This window comes from Heterodontus francisci, chromosome 17 (assembly GCF_036365525.1).
Source record: "Heterodontus francisci isolate sHetFra1 chromosome 17, sHetFra1.hap1, whole genome shotgun sequence".
Classification (NCBI taxonomy): Eukaryota; Metazoa; Chordata; class Chondrichthyes; order Heterodontiformes; family Heterodontidae; genus Heterodontus; species Heterodontus francisci.
Window position 1 is genome coordinate 6,620,895 of NC_090387.1, and position 18,627 is coordinate 6,639,521.

At 44.5% G+C, this 18,627-nt stretch overlaps 1 protein-coding gene across 3 annotated transcripts in view; it reads left to right on the top strand.

Annotated features, from left to right (window-relative positions):
* cdh16 (cadherin 16, KSP-cadherin) overlaps window positions 1–18,627 on the top strand; it is an 84,706-nt gene that overhangs the window by 48,248 nt on the left and 17,831 nt on the right. For 2 of the 3 annotated variants that reach the window (XM_068049056.1, XM_068049058.1), the window contains exons 12-14: window positions 2,960–3,151; window positions 4,017–4,264; window positions 6,726–6,853. In XM_068049056.1, coding sequence (XP_067905157.1) covers window positions 2,960–3,151; window positions 4,017–4,264; window positions 6,726–6,853 — 568 coding nt within the window. The remainder of the gene's footprint in view (window positions 1–2,959; window positions 3,152–4,016; window positions 4,265–6,725; window positions 6,854–18,627) is intronic. The other variant, XM_068049057.1, reaches the window with a different exon arrangement.

Sequence of the window (18,627 nt, forward strand, 5' to 3'; positions counted from 1 at the left end):
TATGAAATCAGTATTAGTAGGGAAATGGTGTTAGGGAAATTGACGGGATTGAAGGCTGTTAAATCACCAGGGCCTGATAATCTACATCCCAGAGTACTTAAAGAAGTGGGCCTAGAAATAGTAGATGCGTTGCTGGTCATTTTCCAAAACTCTATAGACTCTGGAACAATTCCAATGGATTGGAGGGTGGCTAACGTAACCCCACTATTTAAAAAGAGAGGCAGAGAGAAAACAGGGAATTATAGACCGGTTAGCCTGACATCAGTCTTGGGGAAAATGCTAGAGTCCATTACAAAAGATGTAATAGCAGAGCACTTGGAAAACAATGACAGGATCGGACAAAATCAACATGGATTTACGAAAGGGAAATCATGCTTGACAAATCTACTGGAATTTTTTGAGGAGGTAACTAGTAGAATAGACAATGGAGAACCAGTGGATGTGGTGTATTTGGACTTTCAGAAGGCTTTCGATAAGGTCCCACAGAAGAGATTAGTGTGCAAAATTAAAGCACATGGGATTGGGGGTAAGGTACTGACAGGGATAGAGAACTGGTTGGCAGACAGGAAACAAAGAGTAGGAATAAACAGGTCTTTTTCTGAGTGGCAGACAGTGACTAGTGGGGTACCGCATGGATCAGTGCTAGGACCCCAGCTATTCAAAATATATATTAATCATATAGATGAGGGAATTAAATGTAATATATCCAAATTTGCAGATGACACAAAGCTGGGTGGGAGTGTGAGCTGTGAGGAGGATGCAGAGAAGCTCCAATGTGATTTGGACAGGTTGAGTGAGTGGGCAAATACATGGCAGATGCAGTATAATGTGGATAAATGTGAGGTTATCCACTTTGGCTGTAAAAACAGAAAGGCAGATTATTATCTGAATGGCGATAGATTGGGAAAGGGGAGGTGCAGCGAGACCTGGGTGTCCTTGTGCACCAGTCGCTGAAAGTAAGCATGCAGGTGCAGCAGGCAGTTAAGAAGGCAAATGGTATGTTGGCCTTCATAGCGAGAGGATTCAAGTACAGGAGCAAGGATGTCTTGCTGCAATTATACAAGGCCACATCTGGAATATTGTGTGCAGTTTTGTTCTCCTTATCTGAGGAAGGATGTTATTGCTATGGAGGGAGTGCAGCGAAGGTTCACCAGACTGATTCCTGGGATGGCAGGACTGACGTATGAAAAGAGATTGGGTCGATTAGGCTTGTATCGCTAGAGTTTAGAGTTTAGAAGAATGAGAGGGGATCTCATAGAAACCTACAAAATTCTAACAGGACTGGACAGACCAGATGCAGGAAGGATGTTCCCGATGGCGGGCGAGTCCAGGATGAGGGGTCACAATCTAAGGATAAGGGGTAAGCCATTTAGGACTGAGATGAGGAGGGATTTCTTCACCCAGAGAGTGGTGAACCTGTGGAATTCTCTACCACAGAAAGCAGTTCAGGCCAAATCATTAGATATATTCAAGAATGAATTAGATATAGTTCTTAGGGCTAAAGGGATCAAGGGATATGGGGAGAAAGCGGGAACAGGGTACTGAGTTTGGATGGTCAGCCATGATCGTATTGAATGGCGATGCAGGCTCGAAGCGCTGAATGGCCTACTCCTGCTCCTATTGTTTATGTTTCTATGTTGGTAACACGGGGTTAGATACAGAGTAAAGCTCCCTCTACACTATCCCCATTAAACACACCCAAGGCAGGTATAGCATGGGTTTAGATACAGAGTAAAGCTCCCTCTACACTGTCCCCATCAAACACTCCCAGGGTGGGTACAGCGCAGGGTTAGATACAGAGTAAAGCTCCCTCTACACTGTCCCCATCAAACACTCCCAGGACAGGTACAGCACGGGGTTAGATACAGAGTAAAGCTCCCTCTACACTGTCCCCATCAAAAACTCCCAGGACAGGTACAGCACGGGGTTAGATACAGAGTAAAGCTCCCTCTACACTGTCAAACACCCAGAGAGTATCTAATCTGTGTGGAATATACTCACTGGCCTAGGTATCAGACCTGGGATATTTTAACTCTGGCCTGGAATAGGTGGGATGAGTTTGTGGAGTGGCTGATAGCTGGTACAGATTGGGTGTCCATTGACTGTCACCCCCTCATTATTCCCCACCCCACAATCCAGCTTCTAGGTAAGATTGGGGGAGTCAGTTTTGGGAGAGTCTAGTGGGAGGGAAGGGGGCAGGGGAACCTAGACTAGGTGAAGGCTCCACCTAACCCCGGAAACAGGAGATTCTCTCTATCTGGATGTCCTCTATGTTCTCTGCTACTCTTCTTCAAAATAACATGGGATCCTTTACGTCCACCTGAGGGGGCGGGTTAAGGCCTCAGTTTAAGATCTCATCTGAAAGATGGCACCACCAGCAGTGCAGCACTCCCTCAGTACTAGGGGCGTCAGCCTGGATTATGTGCTCAAGTCTCTGAAGTGGGATTGTGAATCCATGACCTGCTGACTCAGAGGTGAGAGTGGGACCACTGAGCCACAACTGATTAGATTGGGGTCAGGCTGGGAATGATTCTAAGATTTAAAGCACAGAGATTAATCAGTTTTGTTTCTAAATGTGCAACTTTGAGTGGATACAATCCAGGGTCTTCAAAACTTTAAGGGGAATGGATAATGTTGTTGCAAACACAATAGTTTGGATCTCACTGACAGAATTAAGTAGTGAACTTGAACATAAAACTAATGGGACCAGAATAAAGCACTCCGACAGAGTCTTCAGTGAATAGAAAAATCTCTTGTTGATACTGAGGGCATTAACCCTTTTCAAAAAGGAGCTGGATAAATATTTGATTGAGAATGGGAGTTTTCCCCCTGCCTCATTTGACCACTGAGGGCCAATTACACCTGTCTTTATTAACCGTTGTAATGGGATTGGTTGAAGATTGCTACCTTGACCGTTCTGTTAACTTTCCATTGATTTTTCCCTCTTACTGTGATGCAGTACGGTCCAATCAGCATAGCTGAGAATACTGACATTGGGCATCTTATAACCACAATCAATGTGACAGATGCTGATTATCCCTTGACAAAGAGCTGGTTTGTTATCTACACGTTTGAGTCTGGGAATGAAGAGCAAATATTTGGAATTCTCCAAGAAGGACAAAGCAGTGTTGGGAACCTTCTCCTACACAAGGTATCTCAAGAATCCCATCTCATTCTCTATCTCTCTATTTCAGTAAGTTTGTTGCTTCATTTATATCTATCTGACTTTCTCAATCTCCCTCCATCTCTGTTTGCTGTCTCTGTCTTCCTTCATGTCTCTCTCACTCTGTCTCCCACTCTATCTCCATCACTCTCCTCTTTTCACCATCCTTGGCTGTTTCTCCTTCATGTATCTATCTTTTCCCTATCTCCATCTCTCTTTCTATCTTTCAGTGTCCTCGTGTCTCTTTCCACCATGTCTCTGTCTCTGCTTCCCACTCTGTCTCCATCACTCTCAATCTGCCTTTGTGTCTCTTTCCATTTCTATACTCTCTTCTCAATATACCTGTATCTCTCCATCCTTCACTCTCTCTCTCTTTCTGCTTCTTCCCATCTTTATTTTGGTCACTGCTTCTCTCAGTCTCTTTTCTTCTTTCTCCCAGTCTCTCACCATCTCTCTGTCTTTCACCATCTCTCTGTCTTTCACCATCTCTCTGTCTCTCACCATCTCTCTGTCTCTCACCATCTCTTCATCTCTCCATCTCTCACCATCTCTGTCTCCCTCCACCTCTCTGCTGCTCTCCATCTGTCTCTATCTCTCTGTCTGTCTAAATCTCTTCCCATCATTAACTCTAACTCTTTCGATGTGTCAATCTCTCTTTCTCTATCTCCATGCGTATATTCATCTCTCTCGCTGTCACTGAAAGGGTTGTGTTCCCCTATGCACATTCCTCACATCAAGAATCAAAAAGCTCCATTAAAAAATAGGAATTGACCAGAGCAATAAACAGCATGGTGATGGGTTTTAGAGAGTGGGGGTATTGTGTGAGATGACAATGTACAATCTGTGCTCTTAGGCTCTTGACTATGAGACAGCGAGTGAGTACAGGCTGGTCATCTCTGCCAGAAATGAGGCTGAGCTGGTTGGGTCTGAGTATGGCCCGAGCTCCACGGCGACCATCTCCATCCTGGTGGGAGACATCAATGAAGCTCCAATACTTTCTCAGAGCAATTACGAGGTGACGGTTCCCAGGGACGCCCAGTCCGGCAGCGTGTTACTGACGGTGGAGGGACACGACCCTGACACATCGCCAGCTCCTGTTAGGTAAGGACATGTTAGACAATGCAACCAACTCAACAACTACAACTTAGCAACAGGAGGAGGCCATTCAGCCCCTCAAGTATGTTCTGCCATTCAATTAGATCATGGCTGACATGCATCTTTACTCCATCTATCCGCCTTGGTTCCGTAATGCTTAATATCCTTGACTAACAAAAATCTATTGATCACTGTCCTGAAACTTTCACCCAGTCTCAGCAGCTTTTTAGGAGAGTTCCAGATTTCCACCACCCTTTGAAAGAAAGAAAGAAAGACCTGTGTTTCTATAGCGCTGTTCATGACCACAGGACATCCCAAAGCACTTTACAGCCAATGAACTACTTTTGAAGTGTAGTCACTGTTGTACTGAAGGAAGGAAACGTGTCAGCAAATTTGGGCACAGCAAGATCCCACAAACAGTAATGTGATATTGAGCTGATAATCTGTTTCTGTAACATTGATTGAGGGGAGAACTCCCCTGCTCTTCTTTAAAATAGTGCCATGCGATCTTTCCATGAGCTGAGAGAACAGGTAGGGCTTCAGTTTATGTTGCCTCTGAAAGACGGCACCTCCAACAGCACTGCGTTCCCTCAATACTGCACTGGAGTGTCAGCCTAGATTTGTGTGAAGAAGTGTTTCCTGACATCACCCCTGAGCTGAGGTCTAATTTGAAAGTTATGCCCCCTTGTTTAGGACCCCATCCCACCAGTGGAAGCTATTAAAGTGAGGGATCCCATGCACACACTCACACCCTGGATGCTTCTCCTCAGATCAAATCCATAATATGAAGCACTGACGGAAACGGCCATTCGACCTTTGTGAGCCTAACAGAAGAGCATAAGAAATGGGAACAGGAAGGTCTCTCCAGTCTGCATTTATTTTTATTCGTTTCAGGGGATGTGGGCGTCGCTGGCCAGGCCAGCATTTATTGCCCATCCCTAATTTCCCTTGAGAAGGTGGTGGTGAGCTGCCTTCTTGAACCGCTGCAGTCCATGTGAGGTAGGTACACCCACAGTGCTGTTAGGAAGGGAGTTCCAGGATTTTGACCCAGCAACAGTGAAGAAACGGCGATATAGTTCCAAGTCAGGATGGTGTGTGACTTGGAGGGGAACTTGCAGGTGGTGGTGTTCCCATCTATTTGCTGCCCTTGTCCTTCTAGTTGGTAGAAGTCACGGGTTTGGAAGGTGTTCCATCATTCAATAAGATAATGGCTGAATTTCTACATCAACTCCACTTTCCTTCTGATCCTTATATCTCTTCATTCTGTCAGGCTAGGCCCCCACCTGCCAAGAATGAGGAACATCAATTTTGTCATGAACATTGATTTTTAACCATTGTTGGAGTGAGGAAATGACTTGTTAAACAGATCAGCCGTGGCTGAAAAACAATTTTTACGTACTAACAGACATGGAGGGTGAGGGAGCAAATTCCAGCACCTGCTAAGGAGAATACAATTCACAAGGGCCAGGACTGGTTAGACCAGCTGGTCACATGACTAACTGGCTGTTCCTGGGTTTTCCTTTGAACTGGCCACAGAGAGTTTGAAGACAGAAAGACTGTTTGCTCCTGGAGTGGGAAGATCTCTCTCCTGGCTGCTCCCATCTCTTTCTCAGAAGCCTCTGAATCCATTGAAGACACATGAACCACAAGAGAGAAAAGTATCCTACAGCGAACAAGGTTTAATAAGTGTACTGGGCCCCAACGAAAAGCAAGATCTACCTACAATCAAGGACCCTACAGTGATCTCGAAGAACCGTAACAAAAACTCTTCAGATATTGCCTCAAACGTTTCCACTTTATTCTTTCTTATGCTCTTTTCTGTCTCTATTTGCATGTGTGTGTTGTGTATGCAGCTACCGTGGGCGTGTTGTGTATTCATAGCATTAACCGAATTAGAGTTTAAGTTTAATAAATTTCAGCTTTTCTTCTTTAAACCTAAGAAAACCTGTTTGTGCTGGTTTCTTTGCCTTATAATTAAAAAGCGGTGAACAAGGGGGAGCTAAAAACACAGTGTGTTTAAAATTAAACCCTGTTACAGTAAGACCAGGTGAAGGTTAAGAGGGAACCCTAGACCCCTTTCTCACCTGGTTGTAACAATTCTCTTAGTGTCCCCACATCTCCAGATCTCAGTCTTCAAGATACTCAATATAAGAACATGAGGAATCGGAGCAGGAGGCAGGAGTAGACCATTCGGCCCCTCAACGTGCTCCATCATTCAATACGATCATAGCTGATCTTCTGCCTCAACTCCACTTTCCCACCCGCTCAACGACTGAGCATCCACAGCTCTCTGACGTAGAGATTTCCAAAGCTTCACAACCCTTTGTGTGAACAAATTTCTCCTCATCTCAGTCCTTAATGACTGATCCCTTATCCTGTGACTATGTTCTTGGCATTCCAGCCGGGAGAAACACCCTGTCAGCATCTATAATGTCAAACTCTCTAACAAGATACTTCTTGTGTTCAGCAGATTTCGCCTGGGAAATGAGACAATGTGGTGGCTCTCAGTTGGCTCAGAATCTGGGGAGGTGACTCTCTTGGATCGAGACCCAGCAGGAGGCAGTCATCTTGTGGAGGTGATGGTGGAAGATGGAGGTAAGGAAACTAAAGTCAGAGCCAAGCATTGACAGATTTCCAGAGGTATGTATCGACTGCTGGGCGCTGGGAGGCATCGCTGAAGATATCGGGCAGTGTCCGCTCGAGATGTTTGAGGCGGCTCAGCAGCAGTCTTACACTACCCCTGTCCAAACGTCCTCGCCAAGACCTCTCTCTGTTATTGCAGCTCCTCCTTCCTGTTTCTAGCTCTCTGATTGTGTTATTTTGTTTTTTTTTATTGGTTTCTGTCCCTTTCTCTCTCTCTCCTTTTCTGTTAGTTTATCTTTATCTTACTGTCTCTGTTTCACTCTCTGTTCGTCGATTCTTACCTCTGTGATAGGGACATAGGAACAGGAGGAGGCCATTCAGCCCTTCGAGCCGCTTCTGCCGTTCAATGAGTCTCAGCTTTTTTTCTCTATTTTGTTTCTATTTCTCACTATATGTCAATATCTCATTTCTCTTCAAATGAAATTCTTCTATCTTAATTTTAACAAGGAAACAGATGATTATAAAATGGTGAAATATCATTTTTTACTTGTTAAATTTAGCAGACAAGAATTTTACCCTCTGTCTTACTCTCTTTTCTTTCTCCTTCTGTCTTTCTGAGTCTTTCTCTCATGCTACTCCTTTTTTGTCACTGCCTCTCCAAGTCTTACTTTGTCTATTTAGTCTATCTTTTTATTCTCTCCTCTTGTCTCTGTCTGTCTCATCTCCAGCTCACCAACGCTCCTCTCTTTCTTTCTATGGTCAACCTATCACTCCTGTCTCTCCCTCTCTCTCTTGTTGTTTGCTTTTGTTCAATCATTTTGAATCGAAGAATTCAGACATTTGCCACGAATATCAGTAAATGCAGTAAGAAATAAGCAGCTAGTTAGGGCCAGACTGTAGAGGTGACTCAGCCTGTGAGACAAGGTTGGTGAGCAATGATGAAGTCAATGTAAAGCAAAGTGTAACAATAATGCTGTAATAGATTGAGGTTTTATCCCTTTACAGCTCAATGTGAATCGGAAGCCCAGATACAGTTAACAGGAGCTCCTTCCTCTCTCATTGTTTCTGAAGGTGTTTGTCTGATCACTACACTGCATCATCCAAAACAGTCGAAGCAACCGCAGACTATTCAGGCAGCTGATGGTTCACATTCCTGCTGTTTATCCGATGTTCAAACTCATAAAGCTGCCAGTCCGAAAATATGACCCCGAGCTCCCTGTCGCTTGCCCATAGCTTTGTATGCTATGGCGTTTCAAGTGCTCATCTAAATACTTCTTAAATGTTGTGAGGGTTCCTGCCTCTACCACCTCTTCAAGCAGTGTATTCCAGATTCCAACCAACCTCTGGGTGTAAAGGTTTTTCCTCAAATCCCCTCTAAACCTCCTGTCCCTTATCTTAAATCTATGCTCCCTGGTTATTGACCCCTCCGCCAAGGAAAAAAGTTTCTTCCTATCTAACCTATCTATGCCCCTCATAATTTTGTATACCTCAATCAGTTCCCCCCTCAGCCTTCTCTGTTCTAAGGAAAGCAACCCTCGTCTTTTCAGTCTCTCTTCATAGCTGAAATGCTCCAGCCCAGGCAACATCCTGATGAATCTCCTCTGCACCCTCCCCAATGCAATCACATCCTTCCTATAATGTGGTGCCCAGAACTGTACACAGTACTCCAGCTGTGGCCTAACTAGCGTTTCATACAGCTCCATCATAACCTCCCTGCTCTTATATTCTATGCCTCGGCTAATAAAGGCAAGTATCTCATATGCCTTCCTAACCATCTTATCTACCTTCAAGGATCTATGGACAAGTACACCAAGGTCCCTCTGACCTTCTGTACTTCCTAGGGTCCTACCATCCATTGTATATTCCCTTGCCTTGTTAGTCCTCCCAAAATGCATCACCTCACACTTCTCAGGATTAAATTCCATTTGCCACTGCTCCGCCCATCTTACCAGCCCATCTACATTGTCCTGTAATCTAAGGCTTTCCTCCTCACTATTTACAACTCCACCAATTTTCATGTCATCTGCAAACTCACTGATCATACCTCCTATATTCACGTCTAAATCATTAATGTACACTACAAACAGCAAGGGTCCCAGCACCGATCCTTGTGCTATACCACCGGTCACAGGCTTCCACTCGCAAAAAAAACCCTCGACCATCACACTCTGCCTCCTGCCACTCAGCCAATTTTGAATCCAATTTGCCAAATTGGATCCCATGAGCCTTTACTTTCTTAACCAATCTCCCATGTGGGACCTTATCAAAAGCCTTACTGAAGTGCATGTAGACTACATCAACTGCTTTACCCTCATCTACACATCTAGTCACCACCTCGAAAAATTCAATCAAGCTAGTTAGACTCGATCTCCCCCTGACAAAGCCATGCTGACCATCCCTGATTAATCCCTGCTTCACCAAGTGGAGATTATTCCTGTCCCTCAGACTTTTTTCCAGTATTTTCCCAACCACTGATGTTAGACTCACCGGCCTGTAATAACCTGGTTTATCCCTACTACCCTTCTTGAATAATGGTACCACATTCGCTGTCCTCCAGTCCTCTGGTAACTCTCCTGTGGCCAGAGAGGATTTGAAAATTTGTGTCAGAGCCCCTGCAATCTCCTCCCTTGCCTCACATAACAGCCTGGGATACATCTCATCTGGGCCTGGGGATTTATCAACTTTTAAGCCCATTAAAACAGCGAATACTTCCTCCCTTTCAATGCTAATATGTTCAAGTATATCACAATCCCCCTCCCTGATCTCTACACCTACATCGTCCTTCTCCATAGTGAACACAGATGAAAAGTAATCATTTAAAACCTCACCTATGTCCTCCGGATCCACACACAGATTGCCACTTTCATCCCTAATGGGTCCCACTTTTTCCCTGGTTATCCTCTTGCCCTTAATATACTTATAAAACGCCTTGGGATTTTCCTTTATCTTGCCCGCCAGTGTTTTTTCACGTCCCCTCTTGGCTCTCCTAATTACTTTTTAAGTACCCCCTACACTTCCTATACTCCTCTTGTGCCTCCGCTGTTTTCAGCCATCCGAATCTGCCATAAGCCTCCTTTTCTTTCTTGATCTACTCCTCTATATCCCTTGACATCCAGGGTTCGCTGGACTTGTTGGTCCTACCCTTCACCTTTACGGGTACATGTTGGCTTTGAACCCTCACTATTTCCTCTTTGAATGACTCCCACTGGTCTGATGTAAACTTTCCTACAAGTAGCTGCTCCCAGTCCAATTTGGCCAGATCCTGTTTTATCAAATTGAAATCGGCCTTCCTCCAATTCCGTACCTTTATTTCTGGCCCATCTATGTCCTTTTCCATAACTACCTTAAATCTTACAGAGTTATGGTCACTATCCCCGAAATGCTCCCCCACTGACACTTCTACCACTTGTCCGGCTTCATTCCCTAAGATTAGGTCCAGTACTGCCCCTTCTCATGTAGGACTTTCTACATACTGGCTCAAAAAGCTCTCCTGTATGCATTTTAAGAATTCCGCCCCCATTAAGCCTATTACACTAAGACTATCCCAGTTAATATTAGGGAAGTTGAAATCCCCTACTATTATTACCCTATTATTTTTACACCTCTCTGAAATTTGCCTGCATATCTGCTCCTCTATCTCTCCTTGACTGTTTGGAGGCCTGTAGTACACTCCCAGCCAAGTGATTGCCCCCTTTTTGTTTTTAAGTTCTACCCATATGGCCTCATTTGAAGAACCTTCGAAGATATCATCCCTCCTTACTGCAGTAATTGACTCCTTGATCAACAGTGCAATGCCACCTCCTCTTTTATCCTCTCCCCTGTCATGCCTGAAGATTCTATGCCCTGGAATATTGAGCTGCCAGTCCTGCCCCTCCCTCAACCATGTCTCAGTGATAGCAATAATATCATAATCCCATGTACTCATCAACACCCTCAATTCATCTGCCTTACTAGTAAGACTCCTTGCATTAAAATAGATGCAATCCAGCCTTGCAATTTTCCCTTGTGCCTTAACAGGTCTGCTTTCCAGACTGACTCAGTTTCTCTTCTATATTTGACTGAGTATCACCCCCCTACTGTACCTCCACTCTGTATCCCATTCCCCTGCCAAATTAGTTTAACCCCCCCCCCCCCCCCCCCACCCACAGCACTTGCAAACCTCCCAGCAAGGATATTGGTCCCATTCCGGTTCAGGTGCAACCCGTCCAACTTGTGCAGGTCCCACCTTTGACAGAAACAGACCCAGTGATCCAGGAAACTAAAGCCCTCCCTCCTGCACCATCTCCTCAGCCACGCATTCATCTGCTCTATCCTCCTATTCCTATACTCACTAATACGTGGCACTGGGAGTAATCCGGAGATTACAACCTTTGAGGTCCTGCTTTTTAATCTGCTACCTAGCTCCCTAAATTTTTGTTGCAGGACCTCATCCCTTTTTTTACTTATGTCGTTGGTACCAATATATACCATGACCTCTGACTGTTCACCCTCTTCCTTCAGAATGTCCTGCAGCCACTCCAAGACATCCTTGACCCTAGCACCGGGGAGGCAACATACCATCCTGGAGTCTCGTTTGCAGCCACAGAAACGCCTATCTGCACCCCTTACGATAGAATCCCCTATCACTATAACTCTCCCACTCCTTTTCCTCCCCTGCTGTGCAGCAGAGCCATCCGTGGTGCCACAAACTTGGCTGTTGCTGCTTTCCCCTGGAGGTCGTCCCCCCCCCAACAGTATCCAAAGCGTTTGAGAGGGGGATGGCCACAGGGGACTCCTGCACTACCTGCCTGCAGCTACTACTCTGCCTGGTGGTCACCCATCTCTTTTCTGCCTGTGCAGCCATTACCTATGGTGTGACCACCTCGCTAAACGTGCTATCTATGATGTCCTCAGCATCGCGGATGCTCCGCAGTGAATCCACCTGCAGCTCCAGCTCCATAATGTGGGTAGCCAGTAGCTGCAGCTGGATACACTTCCTGCACACTGGAAGCGTCCCTGATTTCCCACATAGTGCAGGAGGAGCAGATCTGTTGCCATTTCAACACTCCCCCCTGCTTTCATGCTCACATCTCTGTCCTGGGCTTGCGGCAGTGTTCCAATGAACATCATCGCAAGCTCGAGGAACAGCACCTCATTTACCGATTAGGCACACTACAGCCTGCCGGACTGAACATTGAGTTCAATAATTTCACAGCATGACTGGACAACCCCTTTTTTATTTTTATTTTTCTTTTTTCTTTTTATTTTATTTTAGTTTGTTTCATCATTCATTTTTTACCATGTGCCTGCCCACTTTTTTTTTAATGTTTGTGCTTTTGGCCAGGGCTGTTCATTATTCTGTCATTTAACACCCTCTCTGCACTCACGCTTTGTCTTTCAGCACACCATTAACATACCGTTTGTCTTTGCTCCACGACCTTCTGGTCACTTATTCTCTGTGACCCTCTGTCCTATCAACATCTTCCCTTTTGTTATCTTTTGCCCCACCCCCACTTTATTTGCTTAAAATCTATTACATTTCTAACCTTTGCCAGTTCTGATGAAAGGTCACTGACCTGAAACGTTAACTCTGCTTCTCTCTCCACAGATGCTGCCAGACCTGCTGAGTATTTCCAGCAATTTTTGTTTTTATTTCAGATTTCCAGCATCTGCAGTATTTTACTTTTATCATAAAGCTGCCAGTTGTTTGAGAGAACTGTTTGTCAGCTCTTGGTGTGCTGTGTTCACAAACTATTGATTACTGCTCCTCCTGCAGAGAGAGAGATTGAGCCCATGGGTTGATGATTCACGTCACCTTGATTCTCTGTCAGATCTCTGGTTAACCCTGTTGGGGGGATAGTTCATCCTCCTGCAGGAGTGATACTTGCTCGCCACTGAGTCTAATCGATCACTCCTGCCTGGGATTGCCAATTCCCCAGGATTGCCCTGGAATCTCCAGCAATTGAAGATACATCACCAGGACACTGCTGCAAGATAAAAATAGGAGAAAAAGAATGATATTAAATAAAATATTGTGTATTTGTTGTCAGAGTCTTTGAACCCTGTTTGTTTATTAGTTATAATAGCAGAAATAGAGAGAATGGGCTGTTTGATTGACAGCCCAGAATCAGCCAATCGGTAATGAAGAATCTGTTCACATCCCAATTGGTTGAGGGAGGGTGGGTGCCATGGTGATTGACATGCTGGGTGACCAAAGACAGGAATGTGAGGGCTGCATGGTTGGAGGCAGGAGATCATGTGATGAAACCTCAACAAATACATCCAACTAGATTTGGCAACCCGAGCCCTGTCAGAGATGTACTTTATTGGTTTGACTTGTAGCACTGTGCACAGCTCTGGTCTCCATGTTACCAAAAAGGATACAGAGGAGATCGAGGCACTGGAGAAGCGGCAGAACAGATTTACAAGGATGGTTCCAGAACTGAGAGGTTATAACTATAATGAGAGGCTGAACAGGCCAGGGCTGTTTTGTCGAGAAAGAGAAGACTGAGAGGCGACCTAATATAAATATAACCTAAATATAAGATCATCACTAATAAATCCAGCAGGGAATTCAGGAGAAACTTCTTTACCCAGAGATTGGTGCAACTTAATATCACAGGGAGTAGTTGAGGTGAATAGTATAGACGTATTTAAGGGGAAAGTAGATAAACACATGTGGAAGAAAGGAATAGAAGGATATACTGATGAAGTGAAATGAAGTAGGGTGAGTTGAATAGCCTGTTACTGTGCTAATAACTGAGGTGGGAGGAATACACTGTCTTTCTCTAATTTTTTATTTGTTTAGAGATACAGCACTGAAACAGGTCCTTCAGCCCACCAAGTCTGTGCCAACCATCAACCACCCATTTATACTAATCCTACATTAATCCCATTACCCTCTCACATCCCCACCTTCCCTGAATTCCCCTACCACCTACCTACACTAGGGGCAATTTACAATGGCCTATTCACCTATCAACCTGCAAGTCTTTGGTTGTGGGAGGAAACCAGAGCACCCGGCGGAAACCCGTGTGGTCATAGGGAGAACTTGCAAACTCCGCACAGGCAGTACCGAGAATCGAACCCGGGTCACTCGAGCTGTGAGGCGGCGGTGCTAACCACTGTGCCACTCTAGTTCCACTTCTGCACTGGGCACAACATATATTTAAATGTTTTACCCAGTTACCGATATGGTCAATTGTATACTCTATTTTTATTTCAGAATAAAATCCACCAACCAGGTTTCTTTAATAAACAGCAAAATTATTAATTTATTATAAAACAAGACTTATTCAATAAAGATGCAAAGCTTTAACACACAGTTTGAAATATGGAAGCATAAATATATACCCTTCTAAAATAACCCAACACACACAGGTTAACGAAAAAATAAAGAAGCTTTCTCTGCAGTGATCAACTTCACAAAAAAGACAAAAAACTTTGGCCAAATACTTGTTAATTCTTGAAGAAAAAAGATAATATATGGAATGTTTTGGATGGCCCTTTAGTCTGGCATCCAGGTACACATAGACATCTGTCACTGGGGTCATTGTGGAGCAGTTCTTTTCAGGTGACGTCGAGGATTACTCTGGCAGGCATTTCTAGAGAATCATTGCATCAGGGGTTTCAGCTATCACTCTGGATTCTCAGGGTTTCTCAAAGAGGTGGAAAAGGGTGAGTTGGCTGCTTCTCTCAGCAGGCTGCAATCCCAACTGAACATTCAAACAGTCCACGCCCCAAGTTAGAAAGCCCAAAACTCCAGACCACCATAAACCTAGACATGTGACTTCTCTATAAACAACTCCAATAGCCAGCAAGGCTCCTTATGTTTATTTAACTTCACTGTCTCTTCCAATAAGTGTTTGTTTTTACACAAAGTCCCAAATGTCCTTCCAGTGACCCTTTAAAAAAACAAGTCCAGCATCTACTCGCAATCTTTTAAACACAAGTCCTCAAAAAATGTTAATGATAGAAGCACGTCCATAACAGTTAAATAAACAGTTTGTAGAGAAGGACCTGAATTAACATGAACTGACTTGCGAAGCTGGATTAGAGAAGAGAAGGTTAAAGGGAGATTTAATAGAGATGTTCAAAATTATGAAGACCTTTGAGAGAGTAAATGAGGAGAAATTGCACTGGCAGGAGGGTGGTTAACCAGAGGACAGTTTTAAGGTCATTGGCAAAAGAACTGGGACAGAGATGAGGAGAGTTTTTTTTACGCAGTGAATTGTTATGATCTGGAATTCACTGCCTGAAAGGGCAGTGCTGTGTGATTCTATGGTATTAAAGGAGTTCAGTCTACTTCATCAAACAGTCGAAAGGATTTCTATTGAAGTCTGTGTGACTGTGTCATGTAGGTGTGGTGCCATCATGATGGTGCTACGTGAGGCAGTTCTACCTGCCCTCACTGAAACAGGTTCCTCGCAGAATCTTTAGGGACAAAGTGTGCGAGATACAAGAAGGTGACAGTCGCTAATGCCAATTGTGTCTCAGCCGCTCTGGAGCACTCTCGCCTCTGAGTCAGAAGGTCATGGGTTAGGGGGTCACCCATTCTAGTTGAACGTATTCGTGGCGGTTTCATCACATGACCTACTGCCTCCAACCAGTCCGCCGCCATGCTCCCACCATTGGTTGCCCGACACGTCCATCCTCGTAGTGCTCTGTCTTTCCACTGCTAATTGTAAAGTGAATTTACATGGAGAGGATCTTTGATTGTCTGTCAACAGCCTTGATTCCCCATGTTCAGTATTTTAAAACTAATAAACAAAATTCCACAAAGAAATTAAAAGAACACACAATTTTTTTTATTAACGCCCCTGTCATTTCTTCCCCGGGGGTTGCTCACGGCAGCGCCCTGGTGATTTATCTTTAATTCCTGGAAACTCCAGGGCAATCCTGGAGGGTTGGTAACACCTACCATGGGTTGAAGACCCTCTCCAGGCACTCGAGCCCACAAACCCGGCTGACACCTCAGTGCGGCACCGAGGGAGCAAAGCTTACGAACATGCATACGAACATATGAATTAGGAGCAGGAGTCGGCCACTCAGCCTTTCGAGCCTGCTCCGCCATTCAATAAGTTCATGGCTGAACTGATTACTCCACATTTCCACCTACCCCCCAATAACCTTCCGCCCCCTTAGAATAGAATAGAATCATAGAAAGTTTACAGTGCAGAAAGAAGCCACTTGCTTATCAAGAATCTATCCACCTCTGCCTTAAAAATATTCAAAGACTCTGCTTCCACCGCCTTTTGAGGAAAAGAATTGCAAAGACTCACGACCCTCTGAGAAAGAATTTCTTCTCATCCCTGTCTTAAATGGGCAACCACTTATTTTTAAACAGTGACCCCTGGTTCTAGATTCTCCCACAAGGGGAAACATCCTTTCCACATCCACCCTGTCAAGACCCCTCAGGATCTTATATGTTTCAATCAAGTCACCTCTTACTCTTCTAAATTCCAGCAGATACAAGCCTAGCCTGTATAATCTTTCCTCATAAGACAACCCGCCCATTCCAGATATTAGTCTTGTAAACCTTCTTTGAATTGCTTCCAACACATTTACATCCTTCCTTAAATAAGGAGACCAGTACTGTACACAGTACTCCAGATGTGGTCTCACCAATGCCCTGTATAGCTGAAGCATGACCTCCCTACTTTTGTATTCAATTCCCCTTGCAATAAATGATAACATTCGATTAGCTTTCCAAATTACGTGCTGAACCTGCATACTGACCTTTTGCGATTCATGCACTAGGACGTCCAGATCCCTCTGCATCTCAGAGCTCTGCAATCTCTCATCATTTAGATAATATGCTTCTTCTTTATTCTTCCTGCCAAAGTGGACAATTTTACATTTTCCCACATTATACTCCATTTGCCAGGTCTTTGCCCACTCACTTAACCTATCTATATCCGTTTGTAGCCCCCTTATGTCCTCTTCACAAGTTAAGTTCCTATCTATCTTTGTGTCATCAGCAAACTTAGCAACCATATATCCCTTCATCCAAGTCATTTATATAAATTGTAAAAAGTTGAGACTCCAGCACAGATCCCTGTGGCACACCACTCGTTACATCTTTGTCAACCAGAAAATGACCCATTTATGCCTACTCTCTGTTTCCTGTTAGCTAGCCAATCTTCTACCTATGCCAATATGTTACCCCCGACACCATGAGCTTTTATTTTCTGCAATAACTTTTGATGTGGCACCTTATCAAATGCCTTCTGGAAATCTAAGTGCAATACATCCACCGGTTCCCCTTTATCCACAGCACATGTTACTCCCTCAAAGAACTCCAATAAATTGGTTAAACATGATTGCCCTTTCACAAAACCATGTTGACTCTGCCTGATTACCTTCAATTTTTCTAAATGCCCTGCTATAATATCTTTAATAATAGCCTCTAACGTTTTCTCTAAGACAGATGTTAAGCTAACTGGCATGTAGTTTCCTGCTTTCTGTCTCCCTCCCTTTTTGAATAAAGGAGTTGCATTCGCTATTTTCCAATCCAATGGAAGCTTCCTCGAATCTAAAGAATTTTGAAAAATTAAAACTAACGCACCAACTATCTCACTAGCTTCTGATATGACCTCCTTTTTCCTCAACCGAGGATTCCCCCCGCACTGTTGTTGACAGGGCCCTCAACCGTGTCCAGCCTATTTCCCACACCTCAGCCCTCAACCCTTCCCCTCCCTCCCAGAACCATGACAGGGTTCCCCTTGTCCTCACTTTCCACCCCATCAGCCTCTATATCCAAAGGATCATCCTCCACCATTTCCGCCACCTCCAGCGTGATGCCACTACCAAACGCATCTTCCCCTCCCCCTGTCAGCATTCCGAAGGGATTGTTCCCTCCGCGACACCCTGGTCCACTCCTCCATTACCCCCACCACCTCATCCCCGTCCCGTGGCACCTTCCCCTGCAATCGCAGGAGGTGTAATACCTGCCCATTTACCTCCTCTCTATCCCAGGCCCCAAACACTCCTTTCAGGTGAAGCAGCGATTTACTTGTACTTCTTTCAATGTAGTATACTGTATTTGCTGCTCACAGTGTGGTCTCCTCTACATTGGGGAGACCAAGCGCAGACTGGGTGACCGCATTGCGGAACACCTCCACTCAGTCCGCAAGCAGGACCCTGAGCTTCCGGTTGCTTGCCATTTCAACACTCCCCCCTGCTTTCATGCTCACATCTCTGTCCTGGGATTGCTGCAGTGTTCCAGTGAACATCAACGCAAGCTTGAGGAACAGCATCTCATTTACCGATTAGGCACACTACCGCCTGACAGACTGAACATTGAGTTCAATAATTTCAGAGCATGATGGGTCCCCATTTTACTTTCATTTTTAGTTATTTTTTCTTTTTTTCTTTTTTACATTTTTTACAATCGTTTTTTTTTGCATTTATTTCATTTCATCTTAGTTTGTTCAGTTTGCTTACCCATTGTTTTTTTTCATGTTTGCACTTGCTGCTGTTCAATATTCAGTCCGTTAACACCTTATCTGTACTAATACTTTGTCTTTCAACACACCATTAACATATTGTTTGCCTTTGCTCCATGACCTTTTGGTCAGCTATGTGACCTTGTCCAATCTACACCTTCTCCTTTGTTATCTCTTGCCCCAAGCCCACCTCACTTGCTTATAACCTGTGACATTTCTAATATTTGTCAGTTCCGAAGAAGGGTCACTGACCCGAAACGTTAACTCTGCTTCTCTTTCCACAGATGCTGCCAGACCTGCTGAGTGGTTCCAGCATTTCTTGTTTTTATTTCAGATTTCCAGCATCCGCAGTATTTTGCT